Source organism: Leptonychotes weddellii, chromosome 4 (assembly GCF_054177405.1).
Source record: "Leptonychotes weddellii isolate Sample4059 chromosome 4, ASM5417740v2, whole genome shotgun sequence".
Lineage (NCBI taxonomy): Eukaryota > Metazoa > Chordata > Mammalia > Carnivora > Phocidae > Leptonychotes > Leptonychotes weddellii.
Window position 1 is genome coordinate 11,119,264 of NC_138372.1, and position 15,757 is coordinate 11,135,020.

General features: G+C 62.0%; 2 protein-coding genes across 7 annotated transcripts in view; one reads left to right on the top strand and one right to left on the bottom strand.

Annotated features, from left to right (window-relative positions):
- The window catches only part of CROCC (ciliary rootlet coiled-coil, rootletin), a 46,086-nt gene extending 37,440 nt beyond the window's left edge, over nucleotides 1–8,646 (top strand). For 2 of the 3 annotated variants that reach the window (XM_081817564.1, XM_081817563.1), the window contains 10 exons: nucleotides 1,975–2,144; nucleotides 2,257–2,377; nucleotides 2,616–2,779; nucleotides 4,091–4,306; nucleotides 4,988–5,212; nucleotides 5,640–5,789; nucleotides 6,055–6,255; nucleotides 6,471–6,602; nucleotides 7,345–7,422; nucleotides 8,046–8,646. In XM_081817564.1, the coding sequence (XP_081673690.1) occupies nucleotides 1,975–2,144; nucleotides 2,257–2,377; nucleotides 2,616–2,779; nucleotides 4,091–4,306; nucleotides 4,988–5,212; nucleotides 5,640–5,789; nucleotides 6,055–6,255; nucleotides 6,471–6,602; nucleotides 7,345–7,422; nucleotides 8,046–8,132 (1,544 nt within the window). In that variant the 3' untranslated portion in view covers nucleotides 8,133–8,646. Of the gene's footprint in view, nucleotides 1–1,974; nucleotides 2,145–2,256; nucleotides 2,378–2,615; nucleotides 2,780–4,090; nucleotides 4,307–4,987; nucleotides 5,213–5,639; nucleotides 5,790–6,054; nucleotides 6,256–6,470; nucleotides 6,695–6,940; nucleotides 6,951–7,344; nucleotides 7,423–8,045 lie in introns of all 3 variants that reach the window. The other variant, XM_081817565.1, reaches the window with a different exon arrangement.
- A 1,102-nt stretch (nucleotides 8,647–9,748) lies between these two features.
- Nucleotides 9,749–15,757, bottom strand: MFAP2 (microfibril associated protein 2). 4 transcript variants are annotated; one of them, XM_031032899.2, is made up of 9 exons: nucleotides 15,642–15,757; nucleotides 13,305–13,380; nucleotides 12,157–12,243; nucleotides 11,944–11,970; nucleotides 11,758–11,844; nucleotides 11,600–11,644; nucleotides 10,745–10,832; nucleotides 10,482–10,555; nucleotides 9,749–10,335 (listed from the first exon to the last, which is right to left on the bottom strand). In XM_031032899.2, exons 2-9 carry the CDS (start codon nucleotides 13,339–13,341, stop codon nucleotides 10,040–10,042), a joined length of 741 nt encoding a protein of 246 aa, XP_030888759.1. In that variant the 5' UTR covers nucleotides 13,342–13,380; nucleotides 15,642–15,757; the 3' UTR covers nucleotides 9,749–10,039. The 4 variants fall into 4 exon arrangements, with proteins under 4 accessions (XP_030888759.1, XP_030888756.1, XP_030888760.1 ...); XM_031032896.2 differs by having other exon boundaries at nucleotides 12,157–12,246; XM_031032900.2 differs by lacking the exon at nucleotides 15,642–15,757 and having other exon boundaries at nucleotides 9,749–10,264.

Sequence of the window (15,757 nt, forward strand, 5' to 3'; positions counted from 1 at the left end):
TTTCAAGGCTATTCCCAATCAAAATCCTAACTTTGTGTGTGTCAAACTCCACAAGCCAGTTTTATAACTTCAGTGGAAAAACAAAGGCTAAGAAAGCCAACACACACTTGAAGAAAAAGAACTAGATGGGTGGGGGCAGGGCTTGCCTTGCCAAAGATAAAAGTTAATATAAAGCTTTGGTACTTCAGGCGCTGTGCTGCTGAGACAGTAGTTGATCAAGTAGTCAAGGACCAGACCCACATGTCTAAAGATCTGATCTATGTTGGAAGCTTGATCTGTGATGGGCTTTCCAATAAACAGTATTTGGATAATTGAGAATCCATAAGGGGGGGGGGAAGAAAAAGATCCTTACGTCACATTTTACGTAAACATCAATTTCAGGTAGATTAAAGATTAAATGTGAACGACAAAACTCTAGCTTTTAAAAGACAATATAGGAAAATATCTTCATGACTTTAGGGCAGGAAAGGATTTCCTAAGACGCACATGCACAGACCCCATTAAGTATAATGTTAATGAATGTTAATTAAAAACCTAAAAAAAGCTGGTTAGGAAGGCATATTGTATGTTATATAAATTTTATCACAAATTTGTTTAAAGATTTATTTTTTTTTAGAGCATGTACAGGGAGAGGGAGAGAATCTTTAAGCAGATTCCCCACTGAGTGTGGAGCGCAACTCGGGACTCGATCCCAGGACCCCAAGATCATGACCTGAGCTGAAATCAAGAGTTGGACGCTCAATAGATTGAGTCACCCAGGTGCCCTGCAATAAAGAAACTTTTTAACGATATAGCAAGGGCAGGGGTAGGGGTGTTTTATGGGAGATGGAGAGCCCCACTGAGTAGGTTGGAGGTAGGATAAGTAGGAGAAGAGACTCAGGACAAGTGGAAGGTCCTGAGTGGCAGTTCCCCTGTCCGGTGAACAGCAAAGGTGACAGAGCAGCTGGAGGGCGGGGAGCAAAGTGTGGAGGAGTGGGAGGTGAGGACGTGGTGACACTAAGATGCTAGCTTCACTCTGTGGGGGTGGGGGCCCTTGGGGACAGTGGGTAGACGTCCTGCTCTGGGTCCTGTGGGTGCTGATGGAGCTATGGGGCAGCTTGAGTGTCACTTGGCCCAGGCAAGAGGATGCTGACCCCCTGCCCTGCAGTTCCGATGTTGACCTCCAGGTGCCGCCCTGTCTCTGTGCGCACTGCCCCTCCCACCTCTTCAAGCAGAGTTCATTTCTCTGCCTGGAAATAGGGCTACCTGGTTCCCAATCTCAGCTCAGGATCTTCCCAGCTTTGAGACCAAACAAATCCCTTAACTGCTTTGAGCCCGTCCAGCCTGTGCAGGGGGGCATTGGTCCTTCCTTCTCAGAGAATTGTGAAGGTGGAATAGGATGTCAGGAGAGCCCAGTACCTGGCATGTAGGAAACATTGAAGGGGTGATATTGAGGGGGTGGAGTGTTGTTGAGGGGGTGGAGTGTCCACCTTTGGACTGGGCCCTGGAGGGTGCAGCCCTCATAGTGCTCCTGGTCTGGGCAGGGAGGCAGATCTCAGAGCCTCATGGCCGGGGGGAATGAGCTCACCCCAACCCAGCCTGGGGTCAGGGACACCTCTGGGAAGCAGGCCTAAAGGAATGGGCCAGGCAGAGGGAAGCCATGGGGAGAGAAGGGAACAGCATGTATGAAGGCCCTGCTGCTGGAAGGGGGACCTGAGAGTAATGCGGAATGGACAGCTTGTAAAGGTGAGAGGGCTGTGCTAGGGTGAGCAGCAGGGCCTCTGTGTGATGGCAAGGATGCTGGGTTTTATTCTGAGGGCCGTGGGACCTGGGAAGGGTTCAGCAAGAGGGTGAGGGACCCAGTATGCAGTGGGAAGCTCATGCGAGCTGCTGGGTGCGGCAGGGTGGGTGAGGTGGTGTACGAGGAGCCTGCAGGCCCCTTCCAGGCAGGAGAGGCCCGGGCTCCTGCACCCCTAAGCACACCTCCTCCCCTAGGAAGTGGCGAAGGGCTCAGCAGCCCCAGCCCCTTGGAACGCAGCCCTGGGTCTGAGCCACCATCCCCCGGACCTGCCACCTCCCCGGCATCTTCAGACCTGGACCCCGAGGCAGTGCGAGGGGCCCTCCGGGAATTCCTGCAGGAGCTGCGGGATGCCCAGAGACAACGGGTGAGGCTGGGTGTGAGCGGCTGGAGAGGGAACCGGGTGGCCCAGGGCCCTGCAGGGCGCTGCGGGTTGTCAGAGCAGAGGTCTTCCCTTTCCCCGGACGTTGGGGCCTCAGGATGAGCTTCAGGCCCAGATGAGCACCCTGAGTCGCCAGCTGGCCGAGATGGAGGCCGAGAGGGACAATGCGACGTCACGGGTGAGGCAGCTGCAGAAGGCTGTGGCCGACAGTGAAGAAGGTGAGTGTCACCCTCTGGGTCCTTGTCCTGTTCTCTGTGCTCTTAGCAGCCGCGGCGGGACCTGTGGGATTGGCCTGAACAGCTCCTGCGTCCCTGCCCTGGCCACCATGTCCTGTCTCCTCTGGGGGACCCCCCCTAATCAGTCCCGCTCCGTGTGTCCAGACCGGCAGGCCCTCGAGGGCCCTGTGGTGGGTGGAGGGCAGGCCTGGCTGGGCCTGACGGGGCTGGGCTGCCACAGCCCGGCGTGGCGTGAGCGGACGGCTGAGCGGGGTGCAGGCGCGGCTGGTGCGCCAGGAGGAGAGCGTGCGCCGCAGCGAGCGGGAGCGCCGGGCCGCCCTGGGCCAGGTGGCCGCCCTGGAGAGGAGCCTGCAGGCCACGGAGAGCGAGCTCCGGGCCAGCCAGGTAGGCGGGAGCTGAGGGCCAGCCGGGGCGGGGGCGGCTCTGGGTCCGACTGTGCTCCTCTCTGTTGCTGTCTGTCTGGGTCACAGCGCCCGCTAACGTGACCAGCCTGTGGCTCCGTCCGGAAGCACATTCAGATTCCACTCTTCTATTCCTCCCCGGGGTCACTAGGCCGTAGAAGAAAAGGCCTGGGCTTTTGAGCCTGAAGGAGAAAAGCCTGGGTTCAAGTCCTGGCCCGGCTGCTTGCCTGCCTGCTCTCATTTTCCTTCTCTGTAAACAGGGGACACCAGCCATTGTCTCCCAGAGATGATGCTCGAAGGGTCATAACATACGGTGTTTGGGGGCCCTCCGTTTCCTTTGTCTCTGTGTAGCCACACGAGTCGTGCTCTGGACTTTTTCTGGGGGTGGGGTGGGGTGGGTGTGTCTGAGGCAGGGCACCCTGGCCCTGGTGGTGACAGTCCAGGCCACCAATGCCTTGAGCCTTTCTCCCCCTCGCTCCCTCCCCCTCCCTCCCCCTCCATCCTCGCCCCCACCCCCTGCCTCTGGCTCCAGGTCAGTCTGAGCAGGATTGTTATGTCTGTGGTTCCAGCTCTGGCCTTGGGCCCGGCCGCGGGGGCCGCAGCGGGGCGGGGAGGCCAGGAACACAGCTGAGCAGGGGCCAGAGTGGGGCTGCCAGGCCCAGACATGGCAGACATGGGGCTCTGAGCACGGCAACAGGGGGGCCAGACCCGGGGCGGGGTTGTATTGGCTGTAATAGGATGGGAATGGAAATGGAAGGGCCCCAGTCTGTCTTCCGGTCCTGTCCCGCCCCCAGCTTCCTTTACTGTCTGACCCCGTGTGAGGCAGGGAAGAACATCATCCCCTAAAACCAGGTAGGGCCCAGGGCTCCCACCCGGCTCAGCTCACACAATGCAGCTTCCGGGCCTGCCTCTGGAGAGTGACGCAGCAGAGCAGGGGATGCCCTGGAATCTGCATTTTTACCCCCCCTCCCTCCCCAGGGCTCTGTGAATACCTTGTGGTGCCCCTGGGCAGTGCAGTCTCCCCACTATACAGATGTGAAATAGGGCCACAGAGCAGGAAGAGAGAACCCTGGATCACAAAGCCTGTTAGACACAGCCCAAACCAGAATGTGCTCTGGGATCCTCAGGTCAACCCATCCTGCAAACATAGGGGGAGACTGAGGCCTCAGGAGGGTCACAGGCTGGCCCCAGGTCACACAGGGAGTGGCTGGACCAGCCCCCTCAAGGTCCTGAGGGGATGGGGGGAGGTGTGGGGCGGCCAGGCAGCTGGGGCCTGATCCCTCCGCATCCCCAGGAGAAGGTCAGCCAGATGAAGACCAATGAGGTGAAGCTGGAGAGCGACAAGCGGCGCCTGAAGGAGGTGCTGGACGCCTCTGAGAGCCGCACCATCAAGCTTGAGCTGCAGCGGCGCTCGCTTGAGGGGGAACTGCAGCGCAGCCGCCTGGGCCTGGGTGACCGTGAGGCTCAGGCCCAGGTTCTCCAGGACCGGGTGGACTTCCTGCAGAGACAGGTGGGTCCCCACCACTGCCTGCAGGCTCCTCATCTGCACACCCAGCACCAGGTGCTTTACACGGACCCCATAACACTCCCAGCAACCCTGTGAAGCAAGCGTCATCCTCATTTCATGGATGGACAGGCAGAGACTCAGACATGACATCATCACCCAAGATCACATAGCTAGTAAGAGACACAGACAGAATCCGAGTTTAAGACTCTAACAATAGAATCTGCACTTCTAGGAAGCAGGTGGGACAAGTTAGAGTTGTAGATTCCACTCGTGTCCTTTTTTGCCTTGGCTGCCAGGAAGCTCAGCTTTAGACTGTTCAGTAACTCTGCGAGCCCTGCACAGTCACCCACCAAAGTCAAGAACACAGAACATTTCCAGTTTGTGGTGGTTGTGGTGGTTACTCCTTCTCTTCCATAGCAGGGAGGAGAAGGGAGTGAGAATGGGGAGGAGACTGTGGGGTCTGAGACAACCAGGTGGGTGGCACTCCGGGTGAGGGGAGTTAACCAGCAGTGGGACCAGGGCCCTGGTTGCAGTAGGCTGAGCCTGCGGGAGCACATGGGAACAATGAGCATCAGTGATGAAGGCCTAGGCAGAGTGGGAGGGGCTTGGCTTGGGTTCAGCCTCCCTGCTGGAGGCCATGTCGAGAGCAGAGCCACTTTACCATCCTGTCTGTCCTCCTGCCAGGTGACAGACAGTGAGGTGAAAGCAGGGACCCTGCAGCTGACAGTGGAACGGCTGAGTGGGGCCCTGGTCAAGGTGGAAGAGAGCGAGGGGGCCTTGCGGGACAAGGTGCAGGGCCTGACCGAAACCCTGGCGCAGAATAGTGCCAGCCTTACCAGCACCCAGGACAAGAATCTGCACCTGCAGAAGGCCCTCACCGCCTGCGAACATGACCGCCAAGTGCTGCAAGTATGGATTCCGGGGCCTGGCTCGGGGTGGGCTCGGTGAGAGAGTTAGCCGCCAAGGGCAGGCTTGGAGGGGCCCTGATAGAGAGCCAGCCCCTGGGGCCATCAGTCGGGAACCCTAGGGAGCCAGTCAGTGAGGCTTGGAGGTGGGGGGGCCCAATAAAAGCATTGCCAATAAGAGGAGATTTGGGGGAGCAATAAGAGAATAAGTCTACTCATAGAGGCTTACAGACACCCAGAGGCAGGGTTGATGGGACAGAGTTGGGGTCCGAGGGGTCCCCACCTTATGTAGGTCAGTGGGCCAGGCCTGCTGTCCTCCTCGCCCTCAGATAAGATTTTTGAGCTGTTTTACGGGCTGTGACCCTGACCCGGAGGTACAGGGGAGAGGGAGCCTTTGCTCCATCCTGGCCCCATCAGCCCCCGTCCCCCAGGAACGGCTGGAGGCCGCTCGGCAGGCGTTATCCGAGGCACGGAAGCAGAGCGGCTCCCTGGGCGAGCAGGTGCAGACGATGCGGGGCGAGCTGGCAGACCTGGAGCTGCAGCGGGCGGAGGCAGAGGGCCAGCTACAACAGCTTCAGGAGGTGAGGGCCGGAATGGGCCTCTTCTGTCCCCAGGACGCTGAGGCCCTCCGGATGGAGTGGGACCTTCCTTATCCCAGCCTCCTCCCAGACCCAGGCCCAGCCTCCCCTGGGGAACCCTGGTTCCTTCAGCCCACACCCCCATTACACAGATGGAGAAGCCGAGGCCCGGAGAGGCGGCCTCAGGTGATAGGTGTCTGCCGTGGGCCTCCCAGCCGCCCTGCCGAGCTAAGGGCCGGCGGCGCTAGGGGCTTGCTGGCTTCTGCAGGTGCTGCGGCAGCGCCAGGAGGGGGAGGCTGCAGCCCTGCACACGGTCCAGAAGCTGCGCGACGAGCGGCGGCTGCTGCAGGAGCGCCTGGACAGCCTGCAGGCCGAGCTCGCCCAGCTGGAGGCCGAGAAGCGGGAGGTGGAGCGGTCAGCGCTGCGGCTGGAGAAGGACCGGGCGGCCCTCAGGAGGATGCTGGACAAGGTGGGCGGAGCCTCCAGGGCCCTCCCCTCCCTTCCTCTGGGTCCTAGCCGGGGTTGCGTTTGGCCGCGTGTCCCCAGGGCCTGGGGGCCTCGGGTGCTCCCTGGCCCCCTGGTCTTGCTGCCTCTAACCTGACACCCCTCCCTGAGCCCCCCCATCTAGGCGGGACCTCCCTCCTTCCCGGGGCCCCCTGCTGCCCTCCTGCTCTCCCTGCCTAGGTGGAGCGCGAGAAGCTTCGCAGCCACGAGGACACGGTGCGGCTGAATGCCGAGAGGGGCCGCCTGGACCGCACGCTCACGGGGGCCGAGCTGGAGCTGGCTGAGGCCCAGAGGCAGATCCAGCTGCTGGAGGTCCAGCCCCCGGCTACCCTCTCTCCCCCGAGCCCTGGACCCGGACCCCCACCTCCCGCCCCTGCCCTTGGCCTGAGTGCTGAGCTGTCCCGGTAGTTGCTGGTGGCTCAGCCGGCCCAGGCCCCTCAGCCTCCATAACCAGTCCGGACCCTTGGAGGGGGGCAGCCCAGAGCCAGGTCCCAGAGGGAGAGGTCCTCCCCAGCGTGGAGAGAAAAGAGAAGCCAGTTAGCTGTGAGACTGTGTGCGCGTAGGCTGTGGGCACGCAGGGGTGTGAGTGTGCCTGGGAGTGTTCTCGTGCATGTAGCGTGAGTCTTGTGCACAGACGTGGCAAGTCGAAGTATTAGGAACGTGTTTTACGTGTGTGTGTCTTTGTGTACAGACGTCTTCCTGTATGTAGATGTAGCAGTGTTGGGCTTTTGCACATATGCGTGCATCCATGTGAGCTCGGTGAGTATTTACGTGCTTGCTTTTGTGCCCGTGGGGGGGCCTGTCTCTGTGTTTGACCACGTCTGCGCGTGGGTGTGCCTGCCTGTCAGTGGGGCTCGCTGGGTACCCTGAGCCAGGCTTCGCAGACCAGGTGGGCCAGGAACGTGGGGGACAAACACGGATCTCTCCTGCACCCCCATCTGCACTGACTTTGCCCGGAGGGGCCTTTAGGCTCCTGGGAGGTGCCCGACATCCCCTTGCATGCGCGCACACACACACACAGGGCCAGACCCCTGACTAGCCACCCCGCCCGCAGGCCCAGGTGCAGACAGAGCGCACGCTGGAGGCGCGAGAGCGGGCCCACCAGCAGCGGCTACACGGGCTGGAGGAGCAGGTACCCAGGCCCCTCCGCAGGATGTGGAAACGTGGGGGGAGCAGCAGAGGGCTGGCCGCGACCCCCGTAGAAGCAGTCAGCGGCACCCATGACTGAAATGGTCCGGACACGGGCTCAAGTGATGTCATTGGAACTCTGTCCTCGTGGCTGTCCGCTGGGTGGCACAGATGGCCCGAGCAGCCCCAGCCTAGGTTATCCCAGCAACCCACCATCCTAGAGGAACGGGGGCGTTTTTTTCCTGAGAGCAATAGCAGAAGTCCCAGGGATGATCCTTACTGGCCAGCGTGGATCCCAGATCCCTGACCTGACCTGTGCATGGGTAGGCCAGGCCTGGGTCATGGGTCCCCCCAGTCGGGCTAGCGCCAGGCCTACTTAAATAATGAGAGTGGGGACAGGTGGCCCCTGAAGAGATGCCGAGGAGCGGTCAGAAGACAGCCAGCTGCCCTGTGAGACGGAATGGGAGGGGAGAGAAGCATCCTGGTGCTTCATGAGACCCACTTTTTCCTGAAACAGGCAGGATCAGGTCCCCTGTGGGGCCCCAGCTGCAGCCACCCCCATTTCTCTGACATCAGGCAAGGGGCCTGGGCTGGCCGGGCTGGCCTCACCTTCTCTTTCTTCTCCAGGTGTCCACGCTGAAGGGACAGTTGCAACAGGAGCTTCGGAGGAGCTCAGCATCCTTGTCCCCCATGTCTGGCCCCTCAGGGGAATGAGCCGAGCCCCTTCCTGGTGGGCATCCTGGAGAGCAGCAGCAGCCATCTGTCCACGCGGTCTGCCCTGGCCCTGGCCTGTCCGGGCCACCAGAACTTGGCTGGGGTGGGGAGGAGCCAGGTGGCAGCACCGAGGGCTGAGGGCCGGGGACTCCAGCAGCAGCTTCTTGGCATCATCCGTGGGTCCCACCTCGGTCTGGTCCCTCCCCTGGGATGAGCCTCCAGGTCCCATGAGAGCCTCCCTGAGTGGCTGAGCCGAAGCCGGGGGTCACAGAGGCCCCCTTGCCTCTGGCTGGCCCTGGAGCATGGACTCACAGGAAAGAGGAGGGGAGCCTAGGAGTCAGAGACCCAGGCCTTCCCCCAGCTTTCCAGAGCTCTCTTTGCCTTAGTTCAGAGTGTGTGTCAGGAAATTCCTCAGAGTTCAGAGTCCCTGTATTTTTATACCTTTTTCAGTGTTAACGGTTCAGAACTGTTTTTTGTAGCAAGGAGACCTCATTTTCTAAAAACGGTTTGTACAGACGCGTCTCTTCACTTCTGCACCTGAGAGATGGTGGGGGGAGACACTGGGGCCTGAGCTGGGAGGGATGAGGCCCCTGGCCAGGGGTGCACGGTGGGGTGGTGGGGCTTGAGAAGGGCTGTGGCACTTCCCAGCCTCACAGAATGTCGGCGCGGGGAGGGCCCCGGGGTCCCGTGCCACCCGTCCCAGGTAACAGATGGGGCCGTGACCCAAACTGCACAGCTCGACTCCTTCCAGCTACAGCTCTCTGGCCCCTCCTCAGGACAGGGCCCCCCTCTGGACAGTGGCAGGCCTTCCAGGCCTGGGAGTGACCCTGGGGTCTTGTCCTGGCTCCGCCCAGTGAGCCCGGCGAAGCTGCACAACTTCTCAGAGGCTCGGTTTGCTCGTGTGTAAAATGGGACGCGCCTCAGGGTGGTTATGAGGAGGTACTCAAGCAAGGTGCTCAGTGTTCGTGAGGAGAAATTCCTGTCCTCCCTGGAGTCCAGTGGAATCAGGTTCTGCCCCAGCTCTGCCACCTCTAGCTGTGGACGGACCCTTGGTGGGTCACCTGCTGCCCCTGGGCGTTCTGTCTGTAAGACGGAGACATTCCCAGGCCCGTTGGGAGGGGGTGCTGGCCACGCACGGGGCGCCTGGTCCTCCCGAGCTGGTCAGAGGGAGGCATTCTAATGCCTTGCCCTATTTCTGCCCTCTGAACCGCCAGTCTTCCCCCAAAGGTGGATCTGAGTCCACCTGCCTTGACCTCCTGCTTTATATCCTATGTGCATCTTTATGCCTCCATGTGGGCGGCCTCCCGTCTTGGCTTGTACGCCTTGTACCCCTCTGATGACAGGGAACTCACGCCCTCACCAAGCAGTCTGAACAATGAGGAAGCTGTATCCCCCGCCATGCCCCCACAGACCCTGGGAGGAAAGTTGTCCCAGTCCATCTTTCTGGGGGGGGGGTCCGCTGAAGCCGGTGGGGGAGGAGGCAGGACTGGGACCGCAGAGGCAAGGCCACAGGTCACCCGAATGGTCCCTTCTCCCCAGGCAGCCTCTCAATGAGGACAAGCAGTCGGAGGCAGCTGGCCACCCGCTCTGGCTCCCAACTGAAAAATGACTGAATCTTTTGTAAAAACAATTTTAATTTTATATAAAACAAAGGTGGTCTATGCCCGGGAGCTGTAGGAAATCCAAGCAGACCAGCTGGGGTGAGGGGCATAGCCTACCTTGAGGGGCCAGGGGACTGTCCTCAGAGGGACTGAGAAGGCACATCAGAGGCCCAGGTCCCACCCAGAGGCCTGGGATGCCCCTCATCAGGGGGCGAAGAGTGGGGAGCCCCCCTTGTGCCGCAGGGGTGTCTGCAGGCTGGGAGAGGGGCCTGAGACGAACCCCCAGGGCCACAGTCCACTAACTTTTTACAGAATAAAAGGGTTGTCAGGCTGGGGAGAAAAGCACCAGGTCAGGCAGGGCCTGAGGGCCCCGGATCCGAGGAAGGTCCAGGGCGGGGGTGGGGGATGGGGGGGTACCAGCTCCGCCCTAGCAGCCCCCGCAGCTCCTGGCACAGGAGGCCGCCACGGATTGACACAGCCCACTGCTGGCCATGACACCACATTTGGAGAACTTGTCCCGACACAGGTCAGCTGCGGTGGGGGCAAGGAGCTGGGGTCAGGGTGGGGCCGGGTGACGGAAAACCACTGGCCCCTTCTCCACCCTGTGGCAGGGAATGTTCCGAGGCTGAGCAGCCAGGAGGGGGCTCAGGATCCCCCCTGAAGTGGCCCTGGCGCAGAACACATGCTTAATCACCACCAGGTGGGAGGGTGGGGGCGGGGAGGGGTCTAGGGGTGTAGGCCTTCCTACCTCGGAGGAGCTCCTCGTGGGCACAGACCGTGCGGACACAGATCTCCTTGTTGACCACGTACACGCGGCGGAGGCTGGGGATACGGAGCCGGGCGTCACCCCACCCTCACCCAGCCCCACTGGGGCAGCCCGCGCGTCCCGACCCCTCCGTCTGGGCTCAACTTCAGGATTCGCGCTTCCCTCAAGTCCCACCTCGGCCGGGTGCTGCCGCCCGCCCTGTGCCCCCGCTGCACCCCCTGCCCCCCCCCCCCGCCTGTGCTCACCTGTAGAAGCAGACCTCATTGAGACACTGTTTGCAAGGCTTGTGGATGGAGTAGAGGCGGGTGCATGGGTACTGCTCCTCACGGCAGTCTGGGGGATGGGCGGGATCAGACGGGGGGGGGGCTGCAGCCTGGGGCCCCGAGCTGGCGGGGGGCCCCAACTTTGCCCACCAAGCCTGGCCCTCCTATCAGGGTCTAGGTCCACCCTGCGCCCTCCGGCCCGGGGCGCACACGCACACGGGCGTGCACCGATGTCAGCCTGGCCGGGCCTCGGGGGGCTGCCCGATTTTGTACAAGGTATTCATATGTGCACAGAGCAGCAACCACACTTGGAAGCATTTACTAGGACACGCATAAGCTCAAACACGCCCACGCCCACACTCACATGATCACAGGAGTCCACACCAACCCCGCGGGCAGGGCTGTGCACGCTCACAGGACCGCACCCTAACACTGAGCTCACGAGGGGGACAGCGGCCTCGCGCTCCGGCTCCCGCAGGCTCGTGGGGGCAGCACAGGGGCTCCGCTCTTGGCCTCACCTGTCCCGGGCACCAGCTGGGCCTGCTGGCCGGCAGGCAGGAAGCCCCCTGCACGCTCCCTTCCTCTCCCCAGTGTCTGGGGGTCGAGGGCCCTTCCTGAGCCTGCAGCCAAGCCCGGGGGCAAGGGGGTCCCCCAGAGCCCGAGGGGCCCTGGAGTTGCTGGCCTAAAGCAGGGGCATGTGTGCAAGCCACTGACCCTACCATCTACCCAGCCAAAGCCAAAAGCCCGGCTGTCCCCGTCCCACCAGCGCCGCGCCCCACTCTACCCCGACTCCTGGGGCCGTGCCTCTGTTTCTCCAGCTGTCAGGGAAGCTCTTACCCAGAGGCCCAGGCTCCGTGGGCTCTGTCTCCACATTTCCTGGAGCTGGTGTTGGGAGAGGGGCAGGCAGAGATCACTGAGTGGGGTCCATTCAGAGCAGCTGCCCCACCCTGGCACAGACCCGCCACTCCCAGGGCCGTCAGGAGCTGGAAGCCTACCTATGGTGGGGGCCGCGATGACTTCCTGTTGGACTTGCTGCTGGGACTGGAACTGGAACTGCTCCGCGGGGGGCCGAGGAGTCACCTCTGAGACGGGGCACGATCAGGTGGTCCGCTCCATTCTCTCCAGCCCCGCACCCAGCTGCCCACCCACCCGCCCTGCCCTGGCCCGGCCCGGCCCTTTACCTTGATAATCATAGTAGTCCGGGTTGTCTGAGAACAAAGACGAATATGGAATTGTGGGGGGTCGGGTGAGCTCTCAGTCCCAGGGGCCAAGGAGGTCACGGCTAAACCCAGGACCACCCCCTAGGACTCCCACCTCCCTTCCCACCGGGTCCCCAGCTGAGTCAGGCACACCCGGCAGGGTGTGGGGAGACCTGGGCGGGGCAAGGCCCTTACCTATCTGGTCACTGTAGTGGGTGTACTGGACGTGGTCTGGGAACGGGGGCAGTGGGTCTAGGTCATATTGGCCCTGAGCCAGCAGGCCTGCTGTGAGGAAGCAAAGTATGAGGGGGTGCCCTGCAGGGCAGGACAGCAGGGGCCCCGAGGCACATCTGGGGAGGATGAGTAGAGGTCCCAAGGGCAGGCCGGCAAGACCCTAAGATTCTACAACTAGACTCTTAGATCCAAGGGATCCAAACTCCTTCTTCAAGCACAAAGGTCCTTACACTCCTTGTTCCTCTGTCACCTCACTGACCTTTTTTGGCCTGTCACCCCCATGCTGGCTTCCTGGCTATTCCTGGAACTCAGCACACTCCTGTCTGCCCCAGGGCCTTTGCACTTGACTTTCCCTAGGCCTGTGATCTTGGTTAACTTCTCCTCCTTCAGGTCTCAACTAAAAACTCAGTCCTGCCAAGAGGCCCTCCCTGGCCCATCCACCCTCTCCATCCCGTTCTTCTGTTTCCATCACAGCACTCGACACATTGACATTTATCACATGGACTTGATATGTCAGCTGCCCTTCCCTAGACGGGCAGCAACGAAGGCAGGGATGTGTCTGCCCGGTTCATCACTGTATCCCCAGAGTCTAGGCCGGTGCCTGGCACATAGTAGGAGCTCAACAAGTATCTGTTACATTAATAAATGTTAGACTTGGCAGGGCCTTTGATCCCCACTGATAACTCCTCATTTGACCAATAGGGATCACTCCACGGTCAAAATTGTATAGGGTGGTTGGGTCCCAAATGGGTCTAGAACCCAGACCTCTCTAGAGACTCCCTGCCTTGCGTACCTCTCCCTCCTACACATCGGCTCCCAGGAGGGTCAGTACTTTAGAGGAAAAGCATGGGCTCCCAGTGCCTGGGTGCATGCCTACTCTCCAGAGCCCCAGCCTGGCTGCTTCTGTGGGGGGTTGGGATGAGGGCCCGGGAGGTGCCTCCAACTTCAGGAGGGGTTGGCCAGTCCAGTCTGTGGTCCAGGAGGCCGGAGGCCCTGCGACCCGGGGAGCTGAGTTCTGGCCACAGGGCCCAGTAAAGGCTCACCGCCAGCTCCCAACCTCCGCCCATGCCGGGGGGGGGGGGGAGCCCCCCAGCCCCAGGAGCACTTACCAGGCAGGAACAGCAGGAAGAGGTAGGCAGCTCTCATGGCTACGAGGTGAGGCAGTCTGGGCTGGTGTCGGGACAGCTGGAGGAAGAGGAGGGGCGAGCTGTAGCTCAGGCCCACTCACCCAGGACTGCGGAGCCCACCTCCGCTCCCCCGCATCTAGCCCAGAGAAGGAGGCGCTCGGAATGGAAGCCTGGCATAGGGAGGGCCAGGAGTCGGGCGGGGCGGGGCAGGGGGAGCTACTTTGGAGGGCCATCTGCTGTCCCCTGTGGCCCACTGGGTGTTCAGGTCCCAAGGGACAAGGCCTCCAACCTTGCTGCAGGGTTGATCCAGCAAAGGGACAGAACCCACCCTGCCTTTCTCACTAAGGGGCCCTTTCTAGCCCCCCACTAGCCTTGACTCCACTCTCCCAGCCCACGGCCATGCCCACCTTCTGACTCAGCGCCTTCTGGTGTCTCATGCACTGATCATGTGAACCCCTGACCCCAGGCCCAACCTCAGGACCCCGGCCCCGCTCAGCCACCATCACAGCCGGGACTCCGCAGCGTCTGCCAAACCCACAACCTGCTCCCAATTAGCCCCCGGGCCCTGAGTGTCTTGCTCTGCAGGAAACCACATGCATGCATGGGCCCCAGGGGCCGAAGGGCAGCCAGGCCTGGGCAGGGCTCCCACCCCCAGAAGATTCCTCTCCTGCCAGGCCTCCAGGGCCCCCCCTCCTAAGACCTGGCTGTCTTCATCACAGGCTCACGAGACTAAGGTCTATTTGTCTGCAGCAGCAGGAAACACTTAGGGTGGAGTCTGAGGAGAGTTTCTCTGGATCCTAGAAGGGCAGTGCTGGAGGGACTGTGATGTCACCCGGCCCAGGGGTTCTGAGCTCCCTAACACTGTATGACAAGTGTTACACGGGTCATTTTGCGGGGAGGGAACAGTGGTCCTTAGCCTTCACCAGGCTCTTGAAGTTCCAGAACTGCAGTCTTTGGCCACACCGTGGGCTTGGCCGGGTCTACAGGTCCCCGTGTGCAGTCCCGGCTCAGTGGGAGGCAGTCTCCGGACTGTCATCCTTCCGCCGCCGCCGACAGTGCTGGGAGAGAGCCCAGGGTCCTCCCAGGAGGGCCCCTCCCACCACAGCGAAGGGAGTTCTTCCAGACAGCTAACTGGACCCCTAACTGCCCCCGGGCGTCTAGGGAGAGGGGAAGGAAACGTGGGCATCGGTCCCTCTTCCCTCCCAATCCTGAGCCTTCCGGGACCCCCTGCCTGGCTCATACATTCACCACCTCCCTTCTTTACTGGGGTGGGGTGGGGTGGAGGAGATGAGACCCATGACTCAAGCTGCCCCAGAGGCAGGGCACATCTGGCTCCCCACAGTCCCATTCTGAAAACCCTTGGCCTTCTCATGGTAGGAGGGACCAAAAGACCTGGAGCTCTTTCCTTGTAACTCCCCACAAGGCCTCACTATCCCCTCCTTGTCCCCATGGGCTGGTGGCAGCCAGGCCAGTTGGAGCTGTCACCACTCGGGAGGAGGCCCTGAGTTGGGGCCTAAGGGGTCTTAAGAAGTGGGGTGGGAGCTGTCTGTCCCCCAAACCCTTCCTAGGCCTCTCAGCCTCCTGCATGGAGTCTTCCTCCCCAGGAAGTTCTGGCACCCAGGCCCAGGCTTATTGGGGGAAGGGGCCCCAAGGGCAAGGGGTGTGGGAGTAACGGATCCTCCTGGGGGGACCACATCTCCAAGCACCTCTGTCTAGACTATGGATTTTGGGGTGTGGGGGAGGCCGGGACCTGCCTAGGAGGCAGCCCCCTTCTGGCTCCTTCCACAGCTGGGGACCCCACCCCAAGCGATCGTGGGCAGGAGGGGATGAGCGGGGCCTACTCAGAGCCCCGGACCCCATGCTCCCGGGGCGAGGGTGGGGGGGCGCCCGTTGCGGAGCGGCAGGGGGGGAGACCAGATGTGGCGGCGCACAGCTGGGAACAATCAGCTGCAAGCTGGCTTGGCAGCTCCCTGCGCCCTCCCGGTCCCGGCTGTCCCTTTGTCTCTCCGCGGCTGTGGCCCGGCCGCTCCCGCCGACGCCTCCACCCCACCCGCGGCAGTCCAGCCTCCCGGGGCGAACGAGAGCCCCCCCGCGCCCCGACGCCCCAACTCGGGTTCCCCCAAGCTCTTCCGAACTCGGGCCCCCCCTCCAAGCGACTCCAAAGTCCCCAAGTGCCTTCTTAGCATCTGCTCAGACGGCCCCGGGGTTCAGGAAGCCCGGCAGCCGCCCCCAGGCCCGGGGGCCTGCGGAGCCCCGCACCCCAGGCCCCCCCACCCCCCGGGGCCCCTTAGTGGCCCCCGCCGCCAGGCCCGCGCCTACCTGGTCGGGTCACTCCGCCGCCCGCTCCGAGTCCGCCCGCGGAGCCGCCCCTCCGCCCGCTCCGAGCCCCCCTCCGGGCCCCCGACGGGTCGGCGCCCGCCCTCCAGCCCCGGAGC

Coding starts and splice junctions, on each gene's coding strand:
- MFAP2 (XM_031032896.2), bottom strand. CDS start 13,341: ATGAGAGCTGCCTACCTCTTCCTGCTGTTCCTGCCTG. Junction 11,971..12,156: donor CCACTACAGTGACCAGATAG/GTAAGGGCCTTG, acceptor CTTTGTTCTCAG/ACAACCCGGACTACTATGAT. Junction 10,336..10,481: donor CCACGAGGAGCTCCTCCGAG/GTAGGAAGGCCT, acceptor TCCCTGCCACAG/GGTGGAGAAGGGGCCAGTGG.